The sequence below is a fragment of the Lepidochelys olivacea genome, assembly GCF_965140295.1.
Source record: "Lepidochelys olivacea isolate rLepOli2 genome assembly, chromosome: 18".
NCBI classification, from domain to species: Eukaryota; Metazoa; Chordata; order Testudines; family Cheloniidae; genus Lepidochelys; species Lepidochelys olivacea.
Genome location: NC_140428.1, coordinates 7,522,198 through 7,543,589, shown reverse-complemented (window position 1 = coordinate 7,543,589; position 21,392 = coordinate 7,522,198). Strand labels below are relative to the sequence as shown.

General features: G+C 51.2%; 1 protein-coding gene across 5 annotated transcripts in view; it reads left to right on the top strand.

The window, feature by feature from the left end:
• ECE1 (endothelin converting enzyme 1) overlaps positions 1–20,551 on the top strand; it is a 117,726-nt gene extending 97,175 nt beyond the window's left edge. For 4 of the 5 annotated variants that reach the window (XM_084651886.1, XM_084651887.1, XM_084651888.1 and 1 more), the window contains 10 exons: positions 365–479; positions 2,609–2,719; positions 3,897–3,995; positions 4,689–4,766; positions 8,605–8,708; positions 10,895–11,005; positions 12,405–12,472; positions 13,620–13,810; positions 15,048–15,143; positions 16,663–20,551. In XM_084651886.1, the coding sequence (XP_084508012.1) occupies positions 365–479; positions 2,609–2,719; positions 3,897–3,995; positions 4,689–4,766; positions 8,605–8,708; positions 10,895–11,005; positions 12,405–12,472; positions 13,620–13,810; positions 15,048–15,143; positions 16,663–16,839 (1,150 nt within the window). In that variant the 3' untranslated portion in view covers positions 16,840–20,551. Of the gene's footprint in view, positions 1–364; positions 480–2,608; positions 2,720–3,896; positions 3,996–4,688; positions 4,767–8,604; positions 8,709–10,894; positions 11,006–12,404; positions 12,473–12,560; positions 12,694–13,619; positions 13,811–15,047; positions 15,144–16,662 lie in introns of those variants that run through there. The other variant, XM_084651889.1, reaches the window with a different exon arrangement.
• Positions 20,552–21,392: the final 841 nt, after the last annotated feature.

The window sequence follows — 21,392 nt, the reverse complement described above, 5'->3', positions numbered from 1 at the left end:
CCCTTGGTCAGGCCCTGCTAGCCGCTATTTCTTCTGCTTCTCCTCTCCTTGCACTTCCTTCCTGTGTTTTTTATCCAGTCTCCTTGTTCATGGGCTAATTAGCTCATTAGCTTCTCTCCCCCAGTCTGATCTGGTAATGGGGAACTCCTCTCCTTAATCAGGCCCTCGCAGTGGGCCTGACTGATTAAACAGTGACCAGAGAGCTAGTGGGTCAGTGGCTGATTCCCAGCACCCTGTCACAGGGACCAAATGGCTGACCCCCTTGTAGAGCAGAACAACAAAGGTCGGGGGGACTTGACTCCATAGAATAGTTGGGAACTTCCATGTTTTGTAGAAAATCTTTTTATTCTCTCTTCCATTGAAGCCTTCTGAACAGCTACATGATCTGGAACCTGGTGAGAAAAACCAGCTCCTTCCTGGACCAGCGTTTCCAGGATGCAGAGGAGAAGTTCATGGAAGTCATGTATGGGACCAAGAAGGCGAGTCTGTGGGGGAACAAGGGGGAGATGGGAGAGAAACTACATAACAAAACATGCGTCACTACCCAAGACAGTCTTCTGTCCCCACCCCCAAATCAGCGTGCCTCCTAGCTTAAAATCTTCCAGGCTGCTCTCCTTCAGCCTAGCAGGTCGCTCCAAAGGGCTCCCACTTCCCACGGTGATGGAGGTGCTCCACAGCTTCATCCATACGTAGGAGGAGACATGGGCTTTCCGTTTACATGGGGCTGCCCTTCTAATTTGGCCGGGCCGCAAGCTGTTTGCATGGAGGAAAGGGCAGAAATTCCTCCATTTCTTCCCCGCTGTGGGAAGGCCTGGCACAGGGCAGTTCCCTGCTGCTGGCTGTAGAGAGTGCTGGCCCAAGAGTTGCAGAGTTTGGGTGGGGTGCCTGGCCCCATGCAGTCACTTGCCTTGCCTCTGCCTCCTCACTAAAGACTGGCGGAGGCCACCTCAGTCGTTTCACAATGGATCCAGCTGTCCAAAGATATAGTGTCCCCACCCACTGCACTGAGCTCTTTGTGAAGTGGGGGAGGTTGCACCACAGAGCTGCCGAATACCACTGTAAGAGTGAAGCAGGATCGCTCCCTCCTCCAACCAGCCTGTGAACTGACTTCCCAGCCCACTCACAGTCCCTGGAGCCCTGACTTCTTCCCAGGCAAGCGGTTAGGACCAGATGCCTGGAAGAGGGAGGAGTTATTTTGCAGTCTGGCCAAGCCTGGCTGAACTGCAAATCCATCCAGGATCACCTGGGTGACTGCTCTTATCATGCTGAGATAAGAGCAGCCTCTGAAGCACTCGGACAAGGCGTGAGGCTGGTTTTATCTGCACCGTGGAGGGGAAGGAGATGGCAGGACGGGGGAGTCTCTGGGCCTCATGTGGTCCTGGGGGGCAGGCACTCACCCAGTCCCATGGTGGGAGGGTGGGAGGAAGGAATGGGACAGCAGGGCATAGAAATGACCATCTCAGGGGCGCGAAAGAGAGGCCTTAGCAGGCTTGAGTGATGGGAGTGTCTCTCTGAAACTCTCATGGCTAAAGTAAGGGAGAGTGGGAGGCGAGATCCCCTCTGCTTCCTGCAGGCCCGCCGACAGTGGGGGGCAAAGGGGGCAATTGCCCAGGGTCCCGAGCGATTTAAACCTGCTTCCTACCCACCCTCACTCCGCACCGCTCCCAGAAGTAGCTGATGTCCCTGGGGAGGGGGGGTCTCTGCACGCTGCCCCCGCCCTGAGCGCCGACGCTGCAGCTCCCATTGGCCGAGAACCACGGCCAATGGGAGCTGTGGAGGCAGAGCCTGCAGGCAGCAGTGCACGGAGGACCCCCTGGGAGCTGCTGCCAGAGGGGTGTGCCAGTCGCTTTCGGGAGCCACCCAAGGTAAGCGCCAACCCCCTCACTCCCTGACCCAGTCTAGAGCCTGCACCCCACACCCCCTCCTGCACCCAACTCCCTTCCAGAGCCCACACACCAACCCCCTGCCCCAGCCTGGTGAAAGTGAGTGAGGGTGGGGGAGAGTGAGCGACGGAGGGAGGGGGATGGAGTGAGCTGGGGGCAGGGCCTCAGAGAAGGGGTGGGCCGAAGCGTGGTCTCAGGGAAGGCAGGGGGCAGGGCAATGGTCTTTGGGTTTGCGCGATTAGACCGTTGGCAGCCCTACCGGGCGGGCATGTGGGAGCCCTGGCCATGCTGGAAGAGCGCACCCATCAGCAGAGCTGGCAGTTCTCTGGGCACCACCCAAAATTCAGGTGGACCCCGTCCGCGCAGGCGCGGCTTGTGTGTGCGAGGGGGCCCATTGACTATTCTGCCCTGGGACCCAGAATTGCTGTCAGCAGGCCTGGCTTCCTGCCTTGGCTAAGCAGTATTCTTTCCCCACACACACGCACAAGTGCCCTTCTGTCCCCACACAATCCCCCCACACACACAGAGCCCCCCCTTCTGTGCCTCTCCTTCCCTGGTTTGGCTAAGCAGGACCCCCAGCTCCTGCTCCGTAGCTGGTGCACTGAAAGCACCCTCTCCTGTTTAACCCACTGCTCCCAGCCCTGTGTTAGAGACCTTTCTGCAAGACCTGTGTCTGGCAGGCTGCAGGAGTAACTGGTTTAATCATTGCTCTTCTCCCCCCACAGACCTGTCTGCCACGCTGGAAGTTCTGCGTCAGCGACACAGACAACAGCCTGGGCTTTGCGCTGGGAGCCATGTTTGTTAAAGCCACGTTTGCAGAGGACAGCAAGAAAATAGTACGTCCCCACCTCCTACTGGATTACTGGGCTGGCTCACAGGCCAGTGAGGAGTGACTCTAGAGCCAGATGGATTTACTGTCTCTCGAGTCACCTTGCATGTGAAAGTGAAACTCCCCAACATGGTGTTTAAAGCTTCAAACAACAGCACAGTGTGGACCCCATAAATGCCTCTGGAAAATCTGTGTCTGGGGATGGAGGAAAAGGGTTGGTGTTGTGCCCCGAATCAGTCACAGCTCCAGTAACTAACTGCTGCCAACGACTGCCACCACCAAACCTGTATAATGGGGAGAAGAGAAATCCCTAGTATTTCTATAGCACTTCACAGGGAGCTCTTGCCATTTCCTAGATGGGGAAACTGAGGAACAGAGGGACATGACTGGTCCAAGGTCACACAGTGAGTTAGCAGCAGAGCTGGAGCAGAACCTAGATCCTCTGGCTCCTAATCCTGTGCCCTACCCACTGCTCCATGCCATTTCTTGGGAGAACTGGCAGTGCTTCTGTTTGGAAAGGGACCATCTATCTCATCCCCAGACTATCCAGTGCAGCAGACTGAGGACATTGTCCCAAATGGACATGCCGGATTGTCATTACATGCTGCAGGGCTACAGGCCATGCTCTAGGAGCAGATCTCACCAAAGCTGGAGAGGCTGCAGACTTAAGGCTCCCTCCATAATGTCCCTTATGCTCTCAGTGACCTACTTAACTCCCCTCATCCTGACAGCCTCCTGGCTAGATGATCAAAACCCACTTTCTTTTTCTGACCTACGTTTGTCCTTCTTTTGGCAGAGCCCAACACACACGTACACCAGCCCCCATTGCGCCTAATGGCACTTGGGCCAGCTTGACCTTCTTGTCTCCTGCAGCGGCATTCTCCCATCAGCAGCAGCTCTGCTGTGGGGGGCGTTTGCTTCTCCGTGTGGGTCCCAAACAAGAACCAAGCCACTAGTTCATTGTTGCAATCTACCAGTTTCAAAGTAGGTCATATTTTTAGGAGTGAATTCTGGACAGCACCCCAACCATCTGGGCCCTTCACATCCTGTCTACAGCTGGGTCTGGTGGAGGTTGTTCTATCTCCCCACAGCTATTTCAAGAGACTTTTACTTAGTCTTTGATCCTGTAGAGCAGGGTAAATATTTGGGCTTCCAGCTGACACAAGACCTCTTATTTTGTCTAGGCCGAGGAAATGATTACAGAGATTAAAACTGCTTTTGAGGAAAGCCTGGCTACTCTGCAGTGGATGGATGAAGAGACGAGGAAATCTGCCAAGGAGAAGGCTAGTGGTGTTTAAGCAAGGCACAGTCTCCCCTCACTCTGTGCCTTGGGGGAGCTCTGTACAGCCCCTAGCATTTCCACCATGAGATTCCAACTGGTTTCAAGCAGATCTTGGCATTTTCCTTTTGCCTCCTCAGAGCTGGGGAGCTCTCACATTAATTTGTTTTCAGTATTTATTACCCATCCTTGGCTGTTGCCTTGCTAGCCTGCGGGGGTCCAGGGCCATGATCGTCTAAACACCATAAATTGTAAATCCCAATAACCCAAGATTTGTGATCCCATAAACGTGTGTAGACCTCTCTGCCTAACAAGGCTAGGCTCCAGTAGGTGACACATAGAAAAGACTCAAAATGAGGGGGACACCGATTATTCATGCAAGAAAGTTAAAAATGCTGTGGGATCCCTTCCATCCATGTAAACCCCCCTCTCCGTGGCCATGGTTCCAGGAGCCTGCATATCTGATGCAAATAATTTTCAGCAATAAAAGTGAGTTGTGGGAAGTGACACAGATCTGGATGGAAAGTAAGGACCTTGAGATTACCATGTATGATCGCCCTTGGAATTAGAGCCCTGTGGTCACGCTGGACTCTTTCCCCACCTACCCTGAACAAACCCACAGGATGTGCACAGATCAGAGGAACAGCCTTGTGCAACCCTTATAAGTTACTCTTCTCTCTTTCCAACTTCAACCCAGGCAGATGCAATCTATGACATGATTGGCTACCCCAAGTTTATCCTGGATCCCAAGGAGCTGGACAAGGTGTTCCATGATGTGAGTTGACTGGCTACACACTCCCATGTCTGAGTTTCCTCTACTGCTCCTCTCTTGCCCCCCACTGTAAGAATCCACTGGGGAAACTTCTGCCCCATGTGAAATTCTGATACAGTAGCCCTTACAAATAGACCAGCCTCAAAATTAAACCTCCATGATTCAAAATGTGTCCTAAACCAATTGATCTGCGGCCAAGAAACTTAATATTGCCAAAGTCTCTCTTATTATTGTTGCATGTGTTTATGACCCCCATCACTGCAGTATCTGGGCACTTGATGAATTTAAGACTGGGTTCCTTCTAAAAGGAGAAACTCTTCTCCACTTCCTGTGCCCTGTGGAGAGGACTTCTCACCTGGTTAACCGGGAAACTCCTTTGTGAAATGGTGCAGCTTAACCTCCATTCTGAAGGCCATGAGACTCCACCTCCTCTCTGTCAGCAGCACATTCCAGGGTTTTGTGCGAACAGCTCTCCTGAGTGCAGCTGTGTCCTTGTTTATTGTGGCCTATACACAAGGAGCTTGCAATCAACCCAGGGTAGTACTGGCAGCCAGCATGTGGGTGGTGACATGCTGGGTTCAGTGTCCACCCCAGTAAAAGTGCATTGCAGCAGCCCAGCCCAAGGTGACCAGCACAAGGATTGTTGGTTGGCTACATGGCTGATAGGGAAACCTGTAGCACGCTGGGTATTTTTGGTCACTGCTATAAGCTGAGTATCCTGGAGAGAATTCTGAGCAACTGAGAGCCTGGCAGGATAATGCCTTCTGTAGATGTCACCAGTGGTGAAGCCAGATTTTGCAATCCAAGGGCTGATGGGTCATTGGCAGGCTCCACCAGACAGGACAATGACACCTTTGTTATGTCTATTGGCTTTTAGTTTTTTAAAACCATCCTCACTCCTGAGAAGAACCTCCTGGTTCCCCAGTACACAAGTTAATTGACCATTTTGCCTTTCTGACCAGCCTGAGCTGCACAGCCAACAGCTCATGGTGCTTTCTCGGCTGCAGCAGCCTAAGCCTAAAAATCTCACAGAACTACCCAAGGTGCAGCTCGCTACTTACAGTAAACTGAACAGACTGGTATGCACGCAGTTCACCTTCTAAACAGTGCCATCCAGTGGACTGAGCGGCAGATGCAGCCTCCCTAGTCAATGGGTGCACTCCCGCCTCCTCCTCCTGGCCCCGCTGCGGGGGCACCAGCCATCCACAGCTGCATCCTCTGCCCCAGCCCACCACACTAATCCCAGCCCACTGTGGAGGGAGGCCCCGGCAGGGGTGCAGCTGGGGAGTGAGCCAATCCTGCAGCTAGGCTTGCCAGCTGTCCAGTTTTCGACCGGAACATCTGGTCGAAAAGGGACCCTGGCAGCTCTGGTCAGCACTGCTGACTGGGCCATTGAAAGTCCGGTTGGCAGAGCAGGCTGGCTCCCTACCTGGCTCTGCTCAACTCCTGGGAAGCTGCCAGCATCTTTCTCTGGCTCCTAGGCAGAGGGATAGCCATGAGGGCTCTGCTCGTTGCTCCCACTCCCAGCACCAGTTCAGCAGCTCCCATTGGCCAGGAATCACAGCCAATGGGAGCTGAGGGGGCGGCGCCTGCAGCGCCCAGAGCCACATGGTCGTACCTCTGCCTAGGAGCCAGAGGAAGATGCTGGCAGCTTTCCGGGAGCCACCTGAGGTAAGCACCGCCCGGAGTCCACACCCCAAACCCCCTCCTGCATCCCAAACCCCAGCACCACCCCAGAGCCCAACCCCCAACCGGACTCCTCACCCCCCCTGCCCCAGTCCGTATCCCCCTCCCGCACTCTGAACCCTTCATTACTAGCCCCAGCCCAGAGCCCATACCCCCTCCCACACCCAACCCACTGCCCCAGCCTGGAGCCCTCTCCTGCATCCCCTCATCTCTGGCCCCACCCTAGAGTCTGCACCCCCAGCCGAAGCCATCACCCCCTCCTGCACCCCAATCCCATGCCCTAGCCTGGAGCCCCCTCTTGCACCCCAAACCCCTCATCCCCAGTCCCACCCCATAGTCCGTAGCCGGAGCTCACACCCTGCCCCAGCCGGTGAAAATGAGCGAGGTTGGGGGAGAGCAAGCGACTGAGGGAGGGGAGATGGAGTGAGCGGGGGGCATGGCCTCAGAGAAGGGGCGGGGCAGGGCGTGGGGCAAGGGTGTTTGTTTTTCTGCCAATAAAAAGTTGGCAACCCTACCTGCAGCTTCAGTCCCTTGGGACTGGGCCCAGCTCCCCACTCCTGGCGCTGCGACCTGGTGCAAGGGGGTGCAGCACCATTCAGGTTTGGCCCAGCCACACCTCTGTAATGATGGGTGGGAGGCTGGGCCAAATCTGACTGAGTGGCATTGCAACCTGGTTCCAGGGTCGCAGTGCCAAGCAGCTTGATGAGCCATGTCACAGCGCCGGGAGCTGGGCCCAGCCCAGGGTGACAGAAGCTGCCCCGGCCAGATGAGTGCAGGGTGGGTTCGTTCCCCAGCCCTGTATGAAAATTCATGTCATCCACCTTTTGTCAAGTGCATAATATTCGTAGAAAGGCATCACACACACACCACAAGGCGATTGCCCCTCTCCCTGCCTTTTAGCTCTGTCACTGGAAATCACTGTGGTTCTAGCCAGTTCTGGACCTGATAAGCACCATCTCAGTCTTATTTGGGTTGGGGCTGAGCAAGCTGTGACACATCTCTCTAGGTCAGCGGTTCTCAAACCGCGACCCAGTTAGCACACAGCTGCGGCCCAGCTCAGCTGTGTGCTAAAGGCTGTGTGCTGTGAGCTCCAGGCTACTAGCAGGCTCCTGGCTGCCAGGTCCCAGCTGTCCTGCCAGGCAGCGGGCTCCGGGTTGCCAGCTCCCAGCTGGGCTGCCCTGCCGACCCTGCATGGCACGGCACAGGGTCCCAGCAGGGTCCGGGTCAGGGTCCTGGCTGCCTCCCCTCCTCTCTCCGCCCGCATTGGGACTCAGGGCCTGGGCAGCCAGGCTGCCACCCAGCCCCCTGCAATGGGGCTCAGGCTCCCGACTCCACTGCCGCGCAATGGGGCTCAGGGTCAAGACTCCTGGCTCCCCTCCCACCCGGCGGGCTGCTGGCTCCCCTTCCACGTGGCAGGCTCAGGGGTCCGCACTCCCAGCCCCTTTGCTGAACGGCGGGGCTCAGGGTCCAGGCAGCTGGCTGCCACACACACACACACCCCCAATGGTGGGGTCCAGTGGTCAGGGTCCTAGCAGCCCCCCACCCACTCCCACAGCGGGGGTCATGGTCACCACGCGCCAGGGTCCGGATCCCTGCCCCCTACCCAGTTCTCCACTCCTGGCTCATTCTATGGAGGGGTCTGAGGGCACTGAGCATAGGGGTTTATGGGTGGGGGGCACAGTGTTTCTCAACCTGCAGCCCAGCTAACACTTTCTGGGCCGCATATAAATAGGTTGAGAACTACTGGTCTAGGTCGTCCCCACAGTCCATGAGCGAACTCTTTGGTCAGGGCTTGCTGGGAAGAGAGTGGAGCTGGGTGTTATCTGTCTATGGACAGCCCTGGAGTCTGCAGTGTGTCCTCGTGCTGTCTTATGGCCAAACGTCAGCATTCCTACGAACGGGGTGAGACTGAGCCCTGAGGGACACTGTATGTTAGATGCCTAGAGACAGAAGAACAGCTGCCCATTGCAAACCTTTGAGACCTGTGTGCAAGGTACAGATGCCACTCTGCGATGCACTCAGATACTGTAGTGATGGGCACTGTATGAGCCCCTAGCCAGACAGCTGCAGGGTGCAGACAGTAACAGCGGGGGATACTGGTCTCGGGTCACACTGGTGGCTCTCTCTCCAGGACTGATGGGTTTGGGTTTTGCAGTATGAAGCTGTCTCCAGTCTCTACTTCGAGAACGTCATGCAATTTTATAACTTCTCTGCCCAAGTGGCCGCTGACCAACTACGGAAACCTCCAAATCGGGACCAGTAAGTCCTCCCCTGCCCTGCCTTTCCCTGCTAGGGGTTGGGGGAGTCTCCTCTGAGACGTGGGGACATACTCTAGGCCCTAGATTATGCAATTAGTTTCAACACATTTACACAACCTGGGGACCCAGTGCTGTGTAACTTAGCCACCGTCTGACCAGTAACTAGGTTTGGCTTCTTCCATAATGATGCTACAGCACATTGATCTAGGGACTAAAATCTCTACGGCATCCAGTTCCAGAACCGCTGATAGCTAAACAAAAATCCATCCCTTTCCGTAGTTTCAGTGATTGTGCTCAGAACACGTGTATAGCTGGTCCGTTTGCTAACTGGAACACCTAGGAGTACTTCTGCTCTCCCATGGGCTGCTATTGATACTACTCACAAACTGCTCCTCACCCCAATGGTGCACAGAGCTCTGAGCAGCCTCTAGAATACCTCTCTTCTCCAGACCGCAAAAATCAAGCATAATGCTAAGGTCTGATTTACATCCATTAGAGCCTTGGGAACTCAGCTGAGGTCTCTCTTCTTCATCAAGTGGTGTCCCTGTGGGTGCTCCACTTCAGGGGCAGTGCGTCCCAGCACCGGCCATCGGAGACTTTGTTAGCAGTGTCTGGTTGGGGCGCATGTGCACAGTGGCTGTCTTGTGGTGGTGCTGACGCCATCCTTGGCTTTAGATGGAGTCCGTTAGCAGTGTCCCTACCTGTAGCAAAAAAATTAATTTAGATTAGATTAGATATTTAGGATAGTACTTCTATTGTTAATAGTTAGTTTAAGCTTGGATTTAAGTAGATGGTTTTTCATAGAATCATAGAATACCAGGTTGGAAGCATTCCTGCACAACATGCTCGTCCTTGACGTATTCAGAGCAGCTATGTGGGCGTTCGAACACACTGTCACCGACCTTTACGCAATCATGCTTAGCTCGAGAGCAGATGCTGAATTAGGCTGCACAGTCCTAGCAGTAGCTACGCAATCAACTCCGAAGCCCCTTCCATCCACGTGAGGGCACTGCTCTACATTCACCTGGAGTGGAGCACCCACAGGGACGCCACTGGATGAAGAAGAGAAGGTGACTCACCTTGTGCAGTGACTGAAGTTCTTCGAGATGTCTGTCCCTGTGGGTGCTCCACTACCCACCATCCTCCCATCTGCTTTGGAGTAAGAATCAGCTCCACGGTAGAGCAGGAACTGAGGGGGGGTCAGGGCATGCGCGTGCCAGAAGAGGCATCGGTGCCGCCATGAGACAATTACTGCGCACTCGCACCCCAGCCAGACACTGCTGACAAAATCTCCGACTGACAGCCCCGGGACACACTGCCCTCGGAAGTGGAGCACCCACCAGGACACACATCTCGAAGAACCTCAGTTAGTGCACAAGGTGAGTCACCTTCTCTTCACCTTGTGCCTACATAGTCTTTACAAAATCTCTGAGCTGCATAATACAGTTAAAACCCTATTTCCTCAGCAAAACCAGCATACTCAACCAACCCTAACCTACAGACACATGCATATCTCCCCTCCATGTTTGTTGGAGATAGCATTGAGAGCAGGGAGAGTGCAGGAATAATTATTATTAATTTATTTGTATTTTGGGAGCACCTAGGAACCCCAGGCATTGTGCTAGGTGCTGTACAAATGTAGAACAAAGACTGTGCCTGCTCCAGAAGCTTTACAGTCTTTTGTAAATATCTTTCCTGTTTTCTCAAAAGAAGTGAGCAGGCAAGGACCTGGGAGAGATGATGCAACAAGCCTGCCCAACAAGGAACTCCCTGCTCAGACCTCCCCACCCAAGAGTTATACTAGGAGGGAGGTGTGTGTTATGTGACTGGCTGACATCTGTATCCCCATCTGGTCAAAATACTTTAGTGCTCTGGTTCCCTCTCGTGGACAGTAGGAGTATTACACTTTCTTCAGGCATCCGTATTTTTGCAGCTTTCTTCATTGGCTGAAGACTCGGTGGTTCTTTGTCTCTGACCTGTTCCTTGGTCTGCGACAGTGAATCCTGCAGTCCTTGCCCATGGCCCTGATTGCCATATATGTTCCTGTAGTTGCTAGGTATCCTAGGAAGCTTCAGGGAACTGTGGGGGAGGCCAGGAAATACCTGTGCCTTGTGCCAATCTCCCAACGTGAGAGGGGTATGCACCTTCCAGCCTGGCTGTAATGAGAATCCCCTTTGTCTCCTGCAGGTGGAGTATGACCCCTCCAACAGTGAACGCCTACTACTCCCCCACCAAGAATGAGATTGTGTTCCCAGCCGGGATCCTGCAGGCTCCTTTCTACACCCGCACCTCCCCCAAGTATGAACATCCTCTTGCTCATCTGCTGCCCCCCTCTCCCAGTGTTCTTCCCCCACTCCACCCTCCTCCCTAAGCTGGAGGGGGATGGGGAGTGGGGACTCTGTTGGCAGCAGCCCAGTTGGAAGGTGGTGGGTGCCTCACACAGCTCTGTATCCTGGTCTGCAATCATCAGTAGCTAAAGAGAGTCCTTTCCTGAGCTGGGGGCTAGAAAACAGCCAGGGGAGGAATGCTGGGGCTCAGAGAGATTGCACTGGCTCTGCCAGACTCGTGCTAGGAGACTCCGTGGATCTTGATGCCAGTGCACAAACAGCTGCCAGCTTTGCCAGGGACATTGGTGGATGTGTGCTCTTTCAGCACAGGATCTGGATCTTTCCCCCCGAGTTAGTCTAAGGTTCCCCCTTTTGTCAGACCTCTTGCCTAAGGAGACAGTGAGGGATTCGCAACCATTTTTGACCCCTCCCCGTCATGTGCCGCCCTCCCCATTAACAGGTAAGGCATCTCTCTGGCCAGGTCCAATAGAACAGTAGGACAGACCAATAGAAGGTGGCCTAGTGACAGGTCTGTGCAAGATGGAGGGAAACCCAGCAAAATTGAGGAAAGGCACCATCCCCAGAGATTCCCAGTCTGGATGAGGCCACACCTTCACTTTCTTAGTTCTTCTATGCTGGCACCTGCTAGACATGCAACATTATGGGCTCATACAGTCTTGTGTCTAATGGTATGGAAATAAACATGCCTGGCTAGCTGCAAAGTGGCTCATTTGGGGCCTAGAGAAGCCACAGAACATTTATCCTTGTGTCTGGGTGTCCAACGGCCTGAGGGGCTCTGTGATCAACTCTATATTTCATAAAAGTGGCAAAGAGTCCTGTGGCACCTTATAGACTAACAGACGTATTAGAGCATAAGCTTTCATGGGTGAATAACCACTTCGTCGGATGCATACCCACTTCGTCGGATTTCATAGCTTCTCCTAGGTCCCATTGCTGGAACTGTCTGCTGCCCCCAGTGGAACATGAAGGGGACTTTTTAAAAATAGGTTCAGATTTCCCTCTGCACTTCAGTCATTTACAGAAAACACTATAGAGCTGTTTAATGGAGGTTGGCAGTGCAGCAGATTAATTTTGCAATTGGCGTTAATAGAAAGATGTAACAATTTCAACATGCCTGGGGCTCGGTGTCTCCTTAGGACTCTTTCTGTCCGCGGGGGAAACCAAGGCAAGAAGAGCAAAAAAGTGGGGTAATGAGGAGCAGCTCATAGTCCAAGTGAAAGCCGCCTCCTAGTCCAATTCCCCTACCCTAATGCTCCGGTGGGTAAAGTCACAGGGCCTATGTGCAGACATTAGTAGGCAATGGCCTTAGTGAAGCACGAATCCTAATGCTCTTTGTCCTTCTCACACAGGGCACTGAACTTTGGTGGCATTGGCGTCGTTGTGGGCCACGAGCTGACTCATGCCTTTGATGACCAAGGTGGGCAACCTGAAGACACCTTATTTCCTGTTGCTTTCTCTCCCTCTTCCTCTTCCTGATGGAGCTCTGTTCTCCTCTTTGTTGAAAGGCTTCCAGTGCCAGGAGTCAAAACTAAACTCGGGTGGCCCCTGTATCAAAGAGCCTTCTCAAAGCGGATCTTGTGAGAATGGGCCAGAGCCATCCCTCGTGTAACTCCAGTGACCTGCATGGAGCTACACCAGGTACAGATCTGGCCCAGAATGACTAAATATGTTTGACATCTGAGACTCTGCCCAGTCTCTGAGGTGGAAAAATCTAACTAGCTGAAAGAAGGCAAGAGGAATTTTTCTTTGCTGCTTTTCTGCCAGAATGAGGAAACCTACATGTGGCTCATTAATGGTGAAAGCCTTAAAATGGGACAGTCAGGCTGTCATGGGGTGTGACCCTTCTCCTAGCTTCTCCCCACAGAAACTACACTGACTCCTTTGATTGTGCCTTCACCATGCCTTTTTATTTTGTGTTCCTGCACCAATTTCACAACAGTCCTTGTGCAACAGCCTGTTTTCAATATTCAACTGGCTTTTGGCCCTCTCACCAGGGCCTGAGGGTCACCAAGGACTCCTTGTTCCGAACCTCTGTCTGGCAAGACTCAACTAGCCCTGTTCCTCCCTCTCCCGTTCCTTCCCCTTGCTGTACCGCCACTTATCGCCCAGGGCTGATAGGGTAATTGGTTCAGCCAGGCAGCCTGGTTGCGTAATTACCCCATCAGCTTCCTACTGGGGAACTAATTATTATTCAAGTGATCAGAATGCAGGCTCAGCTGTTTGCACCCTGCGCTCTGTCACAAGAGCGTGTCTTACTAACGCCAAAAGCATTTTGTGATGATCTGTTGCACTGGACAGAGAGCTGTTCGCAATCTCTTCCTGTGGGATTTATGGTGGTGCAATAAAATAACGATCAATAAGTTCAGGAGGTCTCAGAACTCGCTTCTCCTCTCTGAAGAGGCCATGCCATTGCTAGTATACTCACCGCATCTCCAAGCCCCCAGATTGTGTGCTCTAATCTCAAACAACACCCCCACCACACACACAGGCTTGGTTCTGCCAAAGGCCGTCTCAGATGAAGTATCTTCTAGTTCCAGTGTTTCACTTGGTCTGCTCCTCTGCAGGGCGGGAGTATGATAAAGATGGAAATCTGCGCCCTTGGTGGAAGAACTCCTCTGTGGAGGCCTTCAAGCAGCAGACTGAGTGCATGGTGGAACAGTACAGCAGCTACACTGTGAACGGCGAGGCAGTGAATGGCAAACACACGCTGGGAGAGAACATTGCTGACAATGGGGGCCTCAAAGCTGCGTATCGGGTAGGAGTCTAGTACAGGCACAGTCTGATATCTCTCTTTGTAGCCATGGCTGTGTGGATCCTTTTGTAGTCCTAGACTTTCTCCTGATGCTATAGCTGGAGAGAGATTCCTGGTAGTACAGTGATGGCAAGGTGAATTGCTCTAAGAAAGTGTAAAATTCTGAGCTCCTTTTCTAGGCACTGTCCTATCTGTGGAAGGGGGTGGGCCATGACCATATATAAGTCTTCAGGTGACTCTTGGATTTGGGATCTGCTGTCCTTGGACCAGGAAATTGTAGACCTGACAATCTACAGCCCATAGAGGGTGGATGTGCAGGAGAGGGCTTTTGAAGGAGATTCAGGGGAAGGAAGAACCTGACCATTTTAACTGGAAGAGGCTTTAACTCCTCTCCAGATTCTCCCATTGGCAATGGCAAATGTAGCAAATGTGGTAGGAGGTGATGAGTCTGCCTTGACTGGATACAAGTTTCTCCCTGTGTAACTCTGACATGTCACACTACCTCAATGGATCCCCATTCTGATTTGTTTCCTGTAGGCCAGACATAATCCTGGGTGTCACGGGTACAGCTAGGAAAAACTTTTTGGTTTAATCATTTATTTGCCAAAAAATACAGTTTTGGGTCAACCAAAATTATTCACAGATTTGGTTCAAATTTGGCAAATAGTTTCAGCTGAAAACAAATGAAAGAGTCAAATCGGTTCATTTCAGCGTTTTCTAAACAAAGCAGTTTGACTGATGCTTCATGTTGAAATTTAGCTAGATTTTTTTTTAAAGGTAAATAATCCCCAAAAACTAGCCACAACAAAAAATTTAGGGGGGAAATTCTTTAGAGTTCAATGATACATTTCATTCAACCCGAAAAGATTTTTGTTTTAGATTTTTCATGTCAGCCCCTGAACCAAAAGTCAATTATTTACTCAGCTCTAGTGGTGGGTTTATTTTGTGCTTTCTCTTCCCTTCACAGCCCCTAAGGCTGTCTTAGATTTGTCTCTGGCTTTCTGTGACCAAATGGAAAATGGGCACAGGGGAGACTCCTGCAATGCTGACATTTCCCTCCCTGCCAGCATATGCCATGGAGACTGGACTGGTTTAGTCCATTAAGGGTTAATGCCCCCATGGCTAGCTGGACCAGCATTTTGTACCCCCACAAGGCAGTGGGAGTGTCTCTCATCCTCTAACTCCATCCACTATGTACTTCTACTGATGCAGGTTAGCCTCTGTTCTCTCCTGCCTACAGGCTTATCAAAATTGGGTGAAGAAGAATGGGAATGAGGAGGCTTTGCCGACACTTGGCCTCTCCAACAACCAGCTCTTCTTTGTGGGATTCGCCCAGGTGAGTCTCTGCCATCCCACAACCCTTTGTTCTGTCTCCAGGTGCACTGTGTGAGCTGGGGAATAGCAGTGGCTCCAGCTGCTGGGTTAGCAGGAATGCAATTTACAGCAGACTCCACTTTGTAGGGTGGTAGTGCCCCTCCCATCTTCACCTCCTCCCAAACCCCCTTCAAAGGTCTAGGGCATTCCTTTTCCTGAACTGAGTCCCCACATGAGTGACTGAGATGTGCGCAATCAGACCGAGGGTCACAGTTGGAATCATGAACCAGAGGTCAGAGCTTAGTGTCAGAGCAGGAGTCAGGAACCAAAGCTGAGGGTCAAAACTGGATTACCTGGAGTCAGGGAAGGAAGGAGCATGAGCTATCTCAGTCATGGGCCAGTGCTTTGAGCAACCACTGAACTGCTGCTGCTGTTAGGCTTACGAGCCAATCTGCTGACTTCTCCAGCCAATCAGGTGGCATAGCCAATTAAGCAATTTCCTACAGGTCAGCTGCACTCATTAGGTTGCCCAGAGACTGGCTGTGCTGCAGGCCCTGATTCCTGACCCCTCAAATGGCAGAGGAGTGCAGCAAATATTAGTCTTGATGTATTGTGAAGAGAGAGATGCATTACAGTCAGTGTGGAAAGCCTGCCTTCCTATAAAGTAGGGGTGGCCAACCTGAGCCTGAAAACAAGCCAGAATTTACCAGTGTACATTGCCAAAGAGCCACAGTAATACATCAGCAGCCCCCCATCAACTCCCCCCACACCCACTCCCAGCGCCTCCCACCCACTGGCAGCCCCACCGATCAGTGCCTCCCCCTACCTCCCCGCACCTCCCAATCAGCTGTTTCATGGCATGCAGGAGGCTCGAGGAAGAGGGGAAAGAGTGAGGGTATGGCAGGCACAAAGGAGGGGGTAGGAAGGGGTGGAGTGGGGGCAGGGCCCGTGGCAGAGCCAGGGGTTGAGCAGTGAGCACCCCTTGGCACAATGGAAAGTTGGCGCTGGTAGCTCCAGCCCCGGAGTCGGTGCCTAGACAAGGAGCCGCATCTTAAAACTTCTGAAGAGCCACATGTGGCTCCGGAGCCACAGATTGGCCGCCCCTGCTATAAAGCATCTGGTAAAAGGCAAGATAACAGACTCGACAAGCCAGCTGTTTGATGCATTTTGACAAGTATAATGCTCATTTTGCAGCAAAGTAAGATATACACTCCTGCAGATAGAACAACTTCAGGTTGCTGAAGTCTCTGGGTGAAGCCCCTTTGCTGGTGTAATGATAAGGTTACTTACAATACACTATTCATGCTCCAGATGTGTGTGCAATGTGTGGATCCAGTGTGTGGTTGCTTGTAAACAAGGGAGACCAAGTTGGTACTCAAGCTTCATGGAAACTTGTTTGTATCAATAGTTGTTGTTTCCTATAATAAACTCCTCCTATTTAAGAAGATCTGTGATTTCCATATGTCATGATAGCTGGGACAGAGACACTTTTCAGCTATAATGAAGCCCTTGAGCTAACTCCTATTCCCTTGCATTTGCAGGTCTGGTGTTCGGTTCGCACCCCGGAGAGCTCCCACGAAGGACTCATCACTGACCCCCACAGTCCATCACGTTTCCGAGTCATTGGTACCATCTCCAACTCCAAAGAGTTCTCTGAGCACTTCCACTGTCCTCCCGGCTCCCCAATGAACCCCCAGAAGAAGTGTGAAGTATGGTGAAAAGAAAAGGACCAGGAAATAGTGGAAACCAACTTTTGGTTTATTGTTCCTTCATCAAGAATTGAATTTCCCAGGCTCTCTGCTCAAAGGGCAGTTTCTTCTTTCAACGAACTGTCAAGCTCTCAGCAGGAATGGATCCCTGAGCTCTAGGTATCATCTGCGATTCTATCTACTGTGAAAACCTTTCTTAATCTCACTCACTTGTGAAATGTCTTTTTTTTTTAAAACCTTGCATAGGGTGTGTGTATATATGCATGTGTCTGTATGCCTTGACCCATATTTACACATACACAGTTAAGCCCCTGTCCTGTCACAGGCTTGAAGACTTTTTCTAATTGATAAAGGGAGACCCACTGATGAAAGTGATAACTGGTTTGACTGTGTATCGAAATATGTCCAACATACGCTAATCTCTCCAGAGACACATGTGCATATATATATATACATATATATATGTGTGTGTGTGTGTGTGTAAAATATTTTAAAATATATTTTTGGGAAAATATTTTTGAACATTATGAAATACACTGGAAAAGTTCAGGGAAAATGCATTTAAAAGCCTTTTTTTCTTAAGCAAAAGGATTAGTATATTTATTACTTTTTTTAAAAAGTAGTGCAACTAGATATGAGAATTTCAGCAGAGACCATTCCACTGAAACACAGGAGACCGAAGGGTGTCACTGAGGCAACAAATTAACTTTGCAGCCCTGGAGACCAGGATTCTTATTGAACCCCTGGGGTCGCTAACAAGATTGAAGAACTGCCCTTCTAGTCCGTTGTGGACACTGGTCCAGTGCACAGTTGGAAGAGTCTGTTCAGAGCCAGGACGGCAATAGCCAGCTGTAGCTAGCTGGAATTGAGCAGCTGTAGAAGACGGTGAGGGTAAGTGCCATGAGAGAGGCGCATGCACTTATCGTTGGGTGACAGGCCCTGAACATATCTCTAGAGCTTTATTTGCAGGCAAATGCTTGCAGGTCTTGGAAGCAATATTAAGCTCTGCTGATGTACAAGGTCCATTACAAAAAGTCTCTCAGAACAGGAAACCAAAGAGAGATTCATTCATTCTATAAACTTTCCATCTGTCTTGAGTTGGTGACAAGGTGTTTCCTCTCTCTTCTCCTGCCCCCTGCAGCAAGCTAAGAGCAGCACGCTGTGACTTGGATACACTGGGATCCCAACCACCACCTAACTTGTCTCCAGGCAGCTGTACTTGGGTATAGTGAAAGCTGCATTGTAACTTTAAACCTTCTTGGGCCATCTTTAACTTCTGGATACAAAGGGAGAGGAAGGCAGCCGGCTGCACTAGATTATTAAATTATGAGCTCTCTCTTTGTCTTACTGCTTTAGAACAGCCCAAGGATAGACCAACCTTCTGCATGTCATCATTATTACTGCTGAAACCCGCCTTGCACAGTGTAGCTTTGGTCAGGTACAGATGTAAGTCTCCTTGGGTTTTGCTGTTTGGCTGGCAGGCTGGGGAAACGGCTCTGTTGAGACAGCTCACGGTCCTGTGACAGCTGAGGCCTCTCTCCTGTGTAAACAGCTGGCCAGTTATTTAACAATACTGCTAGCATCCCCTCTGAGCAGCTCCATAAGGGCATAGTTGTAACCACAGGACCCCATGGTCCCTGGGCTGGTGGAGATCATGTGGAATGTGGTGGTTCCTTGGGCATTCCTCTACCATCCCAGCCACAAAATCCCCCCCTCCCCCCGCATCTCGACTGCCTGGTGGACTGCCAGTCTTACCTCTTCTGTGCACAGTGGCAATCCATAGGAAAAAAGGGTGGGAATCAGTAACCTCAGAGAGGGGTGGATGTTGGCTATGCACCACCCTGGGTAGTGCCCAATGACAAATCCAGCCTAGAGCCCTTCCAGGGCCTTACAAATGTTCAGTTTCAGCTGTGAAAGCAGCCTCCTCCCTCTGAACTGGCACAACAGCCTGAGTATATGCACGTTTGCTCCAGCATGGAGTTCAGCCCACATTTCCGGGCTCAGAGTCTGCACAAATCCCAATCTTGAATGGGAAAAAGGGAATCCAAAAAGCATTAAAACTCCAAGAGCTATGGAAGGAAGGTGATGGGGGAGCTCTTGGTGCCATGGCCCCCAGGGAAAACAGTTTGTTCAAGTCTCTCTGACTTACTTCATCTCACTCCCTTTCTTCTTATTTCCATCCAGTCCCATTCATTGCCGCTTCCTTGGATTCTTCCAAGTTGAAATGCCTCCTTTCCCATAAGCAAGACGTTGGAAAGTAGCCATTGGTGTGAGCACTGTGGAGCTGGAGTCCTCAATTGATTCTGATACTGAGAAGGCTGGGTCACAGGTTGGCCCACTTACTGTGTTGCAGGTATTAGCCAGGCTCGCCATAGTCATTGCTACATGCAAGAGAACCCCAGTGCCCTGCAAGCTGGGAAAGGTTAAGCACATTGTAGGACTGTAGAGGCTGGATGTCTCTCAGCTGTCTGGGAGATGGAAGAGCTAGTCCCCACCCCCTTCTAAATGGAGATCTGGCAGGGGCTGGAAGAGTCATTCTGGATGGGCAGAGGCACAGATCTGATGGTCTTGCTGGGGCAAGTGGGGCAGGTTTTCTTTCAAGTATGCCTAATGAGCCTAGAAGCCTGTGGCCTGATAGTTAGAGGAACCAAGAACCCACCGTACCCATTTCGTTCAGCATGAGGGGCAGGTGCTTCACAGCGCTGAAAATAGGCCATGAGCGACCAAGAGTAGGCTTAGCTATGAAGAGCCTCGTCTGCTCTTAGGCAATGCATTTGTCCAGATTTCAGATCATGAATGCAGAGTAACTCCTGCTGTGTTCCTGTCTCTTCCCTAAATGCCATGGCCTCGTTTCAGGCCCACCCCATGGGCTTCTGTTAAATTCCTGTCTGGCAGTCTCCTAGCCACAGGATTGCCACAACACTACCTGCTATCTGCATGTGAGCCTGTGGGCTTGGGCACCGTGGCCAGATAAGTTGTCCAGCATTGCATGTGGCTCTTCTGCATTGCTAGGGGAATTTTTTTCCATGTCTGCCCCTTTCTTTCCTCACAGCTTCCAGTGCAGAGCAGGGAGGATTTTCCTAAGCAAACTACCCAAGGTGAGCCCACGGAGCGGGGCTCAGTGCTGGGAGAGCTCTGTGGCTAACTAGGTGGCTTGAGGCCTTTCACACAGCAGATTTGTTAGGCAGAGTCCTAACATCTCACCCAGTGCCAGCCTTGGGATGATTTCTTCTGCTGTCTATCATGGAACCCTGTGTGCTCCTCCCAGGCAGTCTAGTCTCACAGTTAAACCAATCTGGGATGGGTTACTGGAGTACCGGAACCCGATGATCGCTTCAAGATGTGCTGTCAACTCAAAGAGCTGAAAGGGAACAGGGAGGTCAGGACTGTGAGCTTTCAGAGCACAGCCTCCATTTGAGCAAAGGAAGCCAGTCCCTTCAGTCTGTGCTTCCAAGACATCAAGGGAGCTGGCCTGGAAAGAGCCTATAGAGACTGTGGGCTGCTCAATATTCCCTCCTAGATTTTAACAGGAAACTGCTGACAGTAACGGGTGCCAGTCTGTTTTCCTCCAGCAAGGGGCACCATCATACTTTAGACAAAGGGAAGGACTTTTAGGGATTTTTACTATTTATATGTTAAAGGAGGGATTTTTTTGTAACTGTTTTTTCAACATTCATTGTGGCGCTTATTGTAATTGAAATAAAATACTTGTTATTGGGTTTGAGGCTTTGTCTGTCTCTTTTATTGCTGCTCTGATTCCTGCAGGCCCCAGGGCCTTTTCACCTGGTTGGTCAAGGTGAGTCAGTTCTAAGCATTGACAGTGTGGTTTGTATTGTATGGGACATCAGTGGGATCCCATGCCTAACATGCAGATGGGTTTATACAGTAATTCCTCGCTTAACATTGTAGTTATGTTCCTGAAAAATGCAACTTTAAGCGAAACGATGTTAAGTGAATCCAATTTCCCCATAAGAATTAATGTAAATGGGGGGGGGGTTTAGGTTCCAGTGAAATTTTTTTCACCAGACAAAGGCTGTGTATATATACACACACAGTATAAGTTTTAAACAAACAATTTAATACTGGTACACAGCAATGATGATGGTGTCAGAGTAACAGCCGTGTTAGTCTGTATTCGCAAAAAGAAAAGGAGGACTTGTGGCACCTTAGAGACTAACCAATTTATTTGAGCATAAGCTTTCGTGAGCTACAGCTCACTTCATTGGATGCATACTGTGGAAAGTGCAGAAGATCTTTTTATACACACAAAGCATGAAAAAATACCTCCCTCCACCCCACTCTCCTGCTGGTAATAGCTTATCACATTGTAAGGAGAGTGGTCACTTTAGATAAGCTATTACCAACAGGAGAGTGGGTTTGGGGGGGGACCTGGATTTGTGCTGGAAATGTCCCAAGTTGATTATCATACACATTGTAAGGAGAGTGATCACTTTAGATAAGCTATTACCAGCAGGAGAGTGGGGTGGGAGGAGGTATTTTTTCATGCTTTGTGTGTATAAAAAGATCTTCTACACTTTCCACAGTATGCATCCGATGAAGTG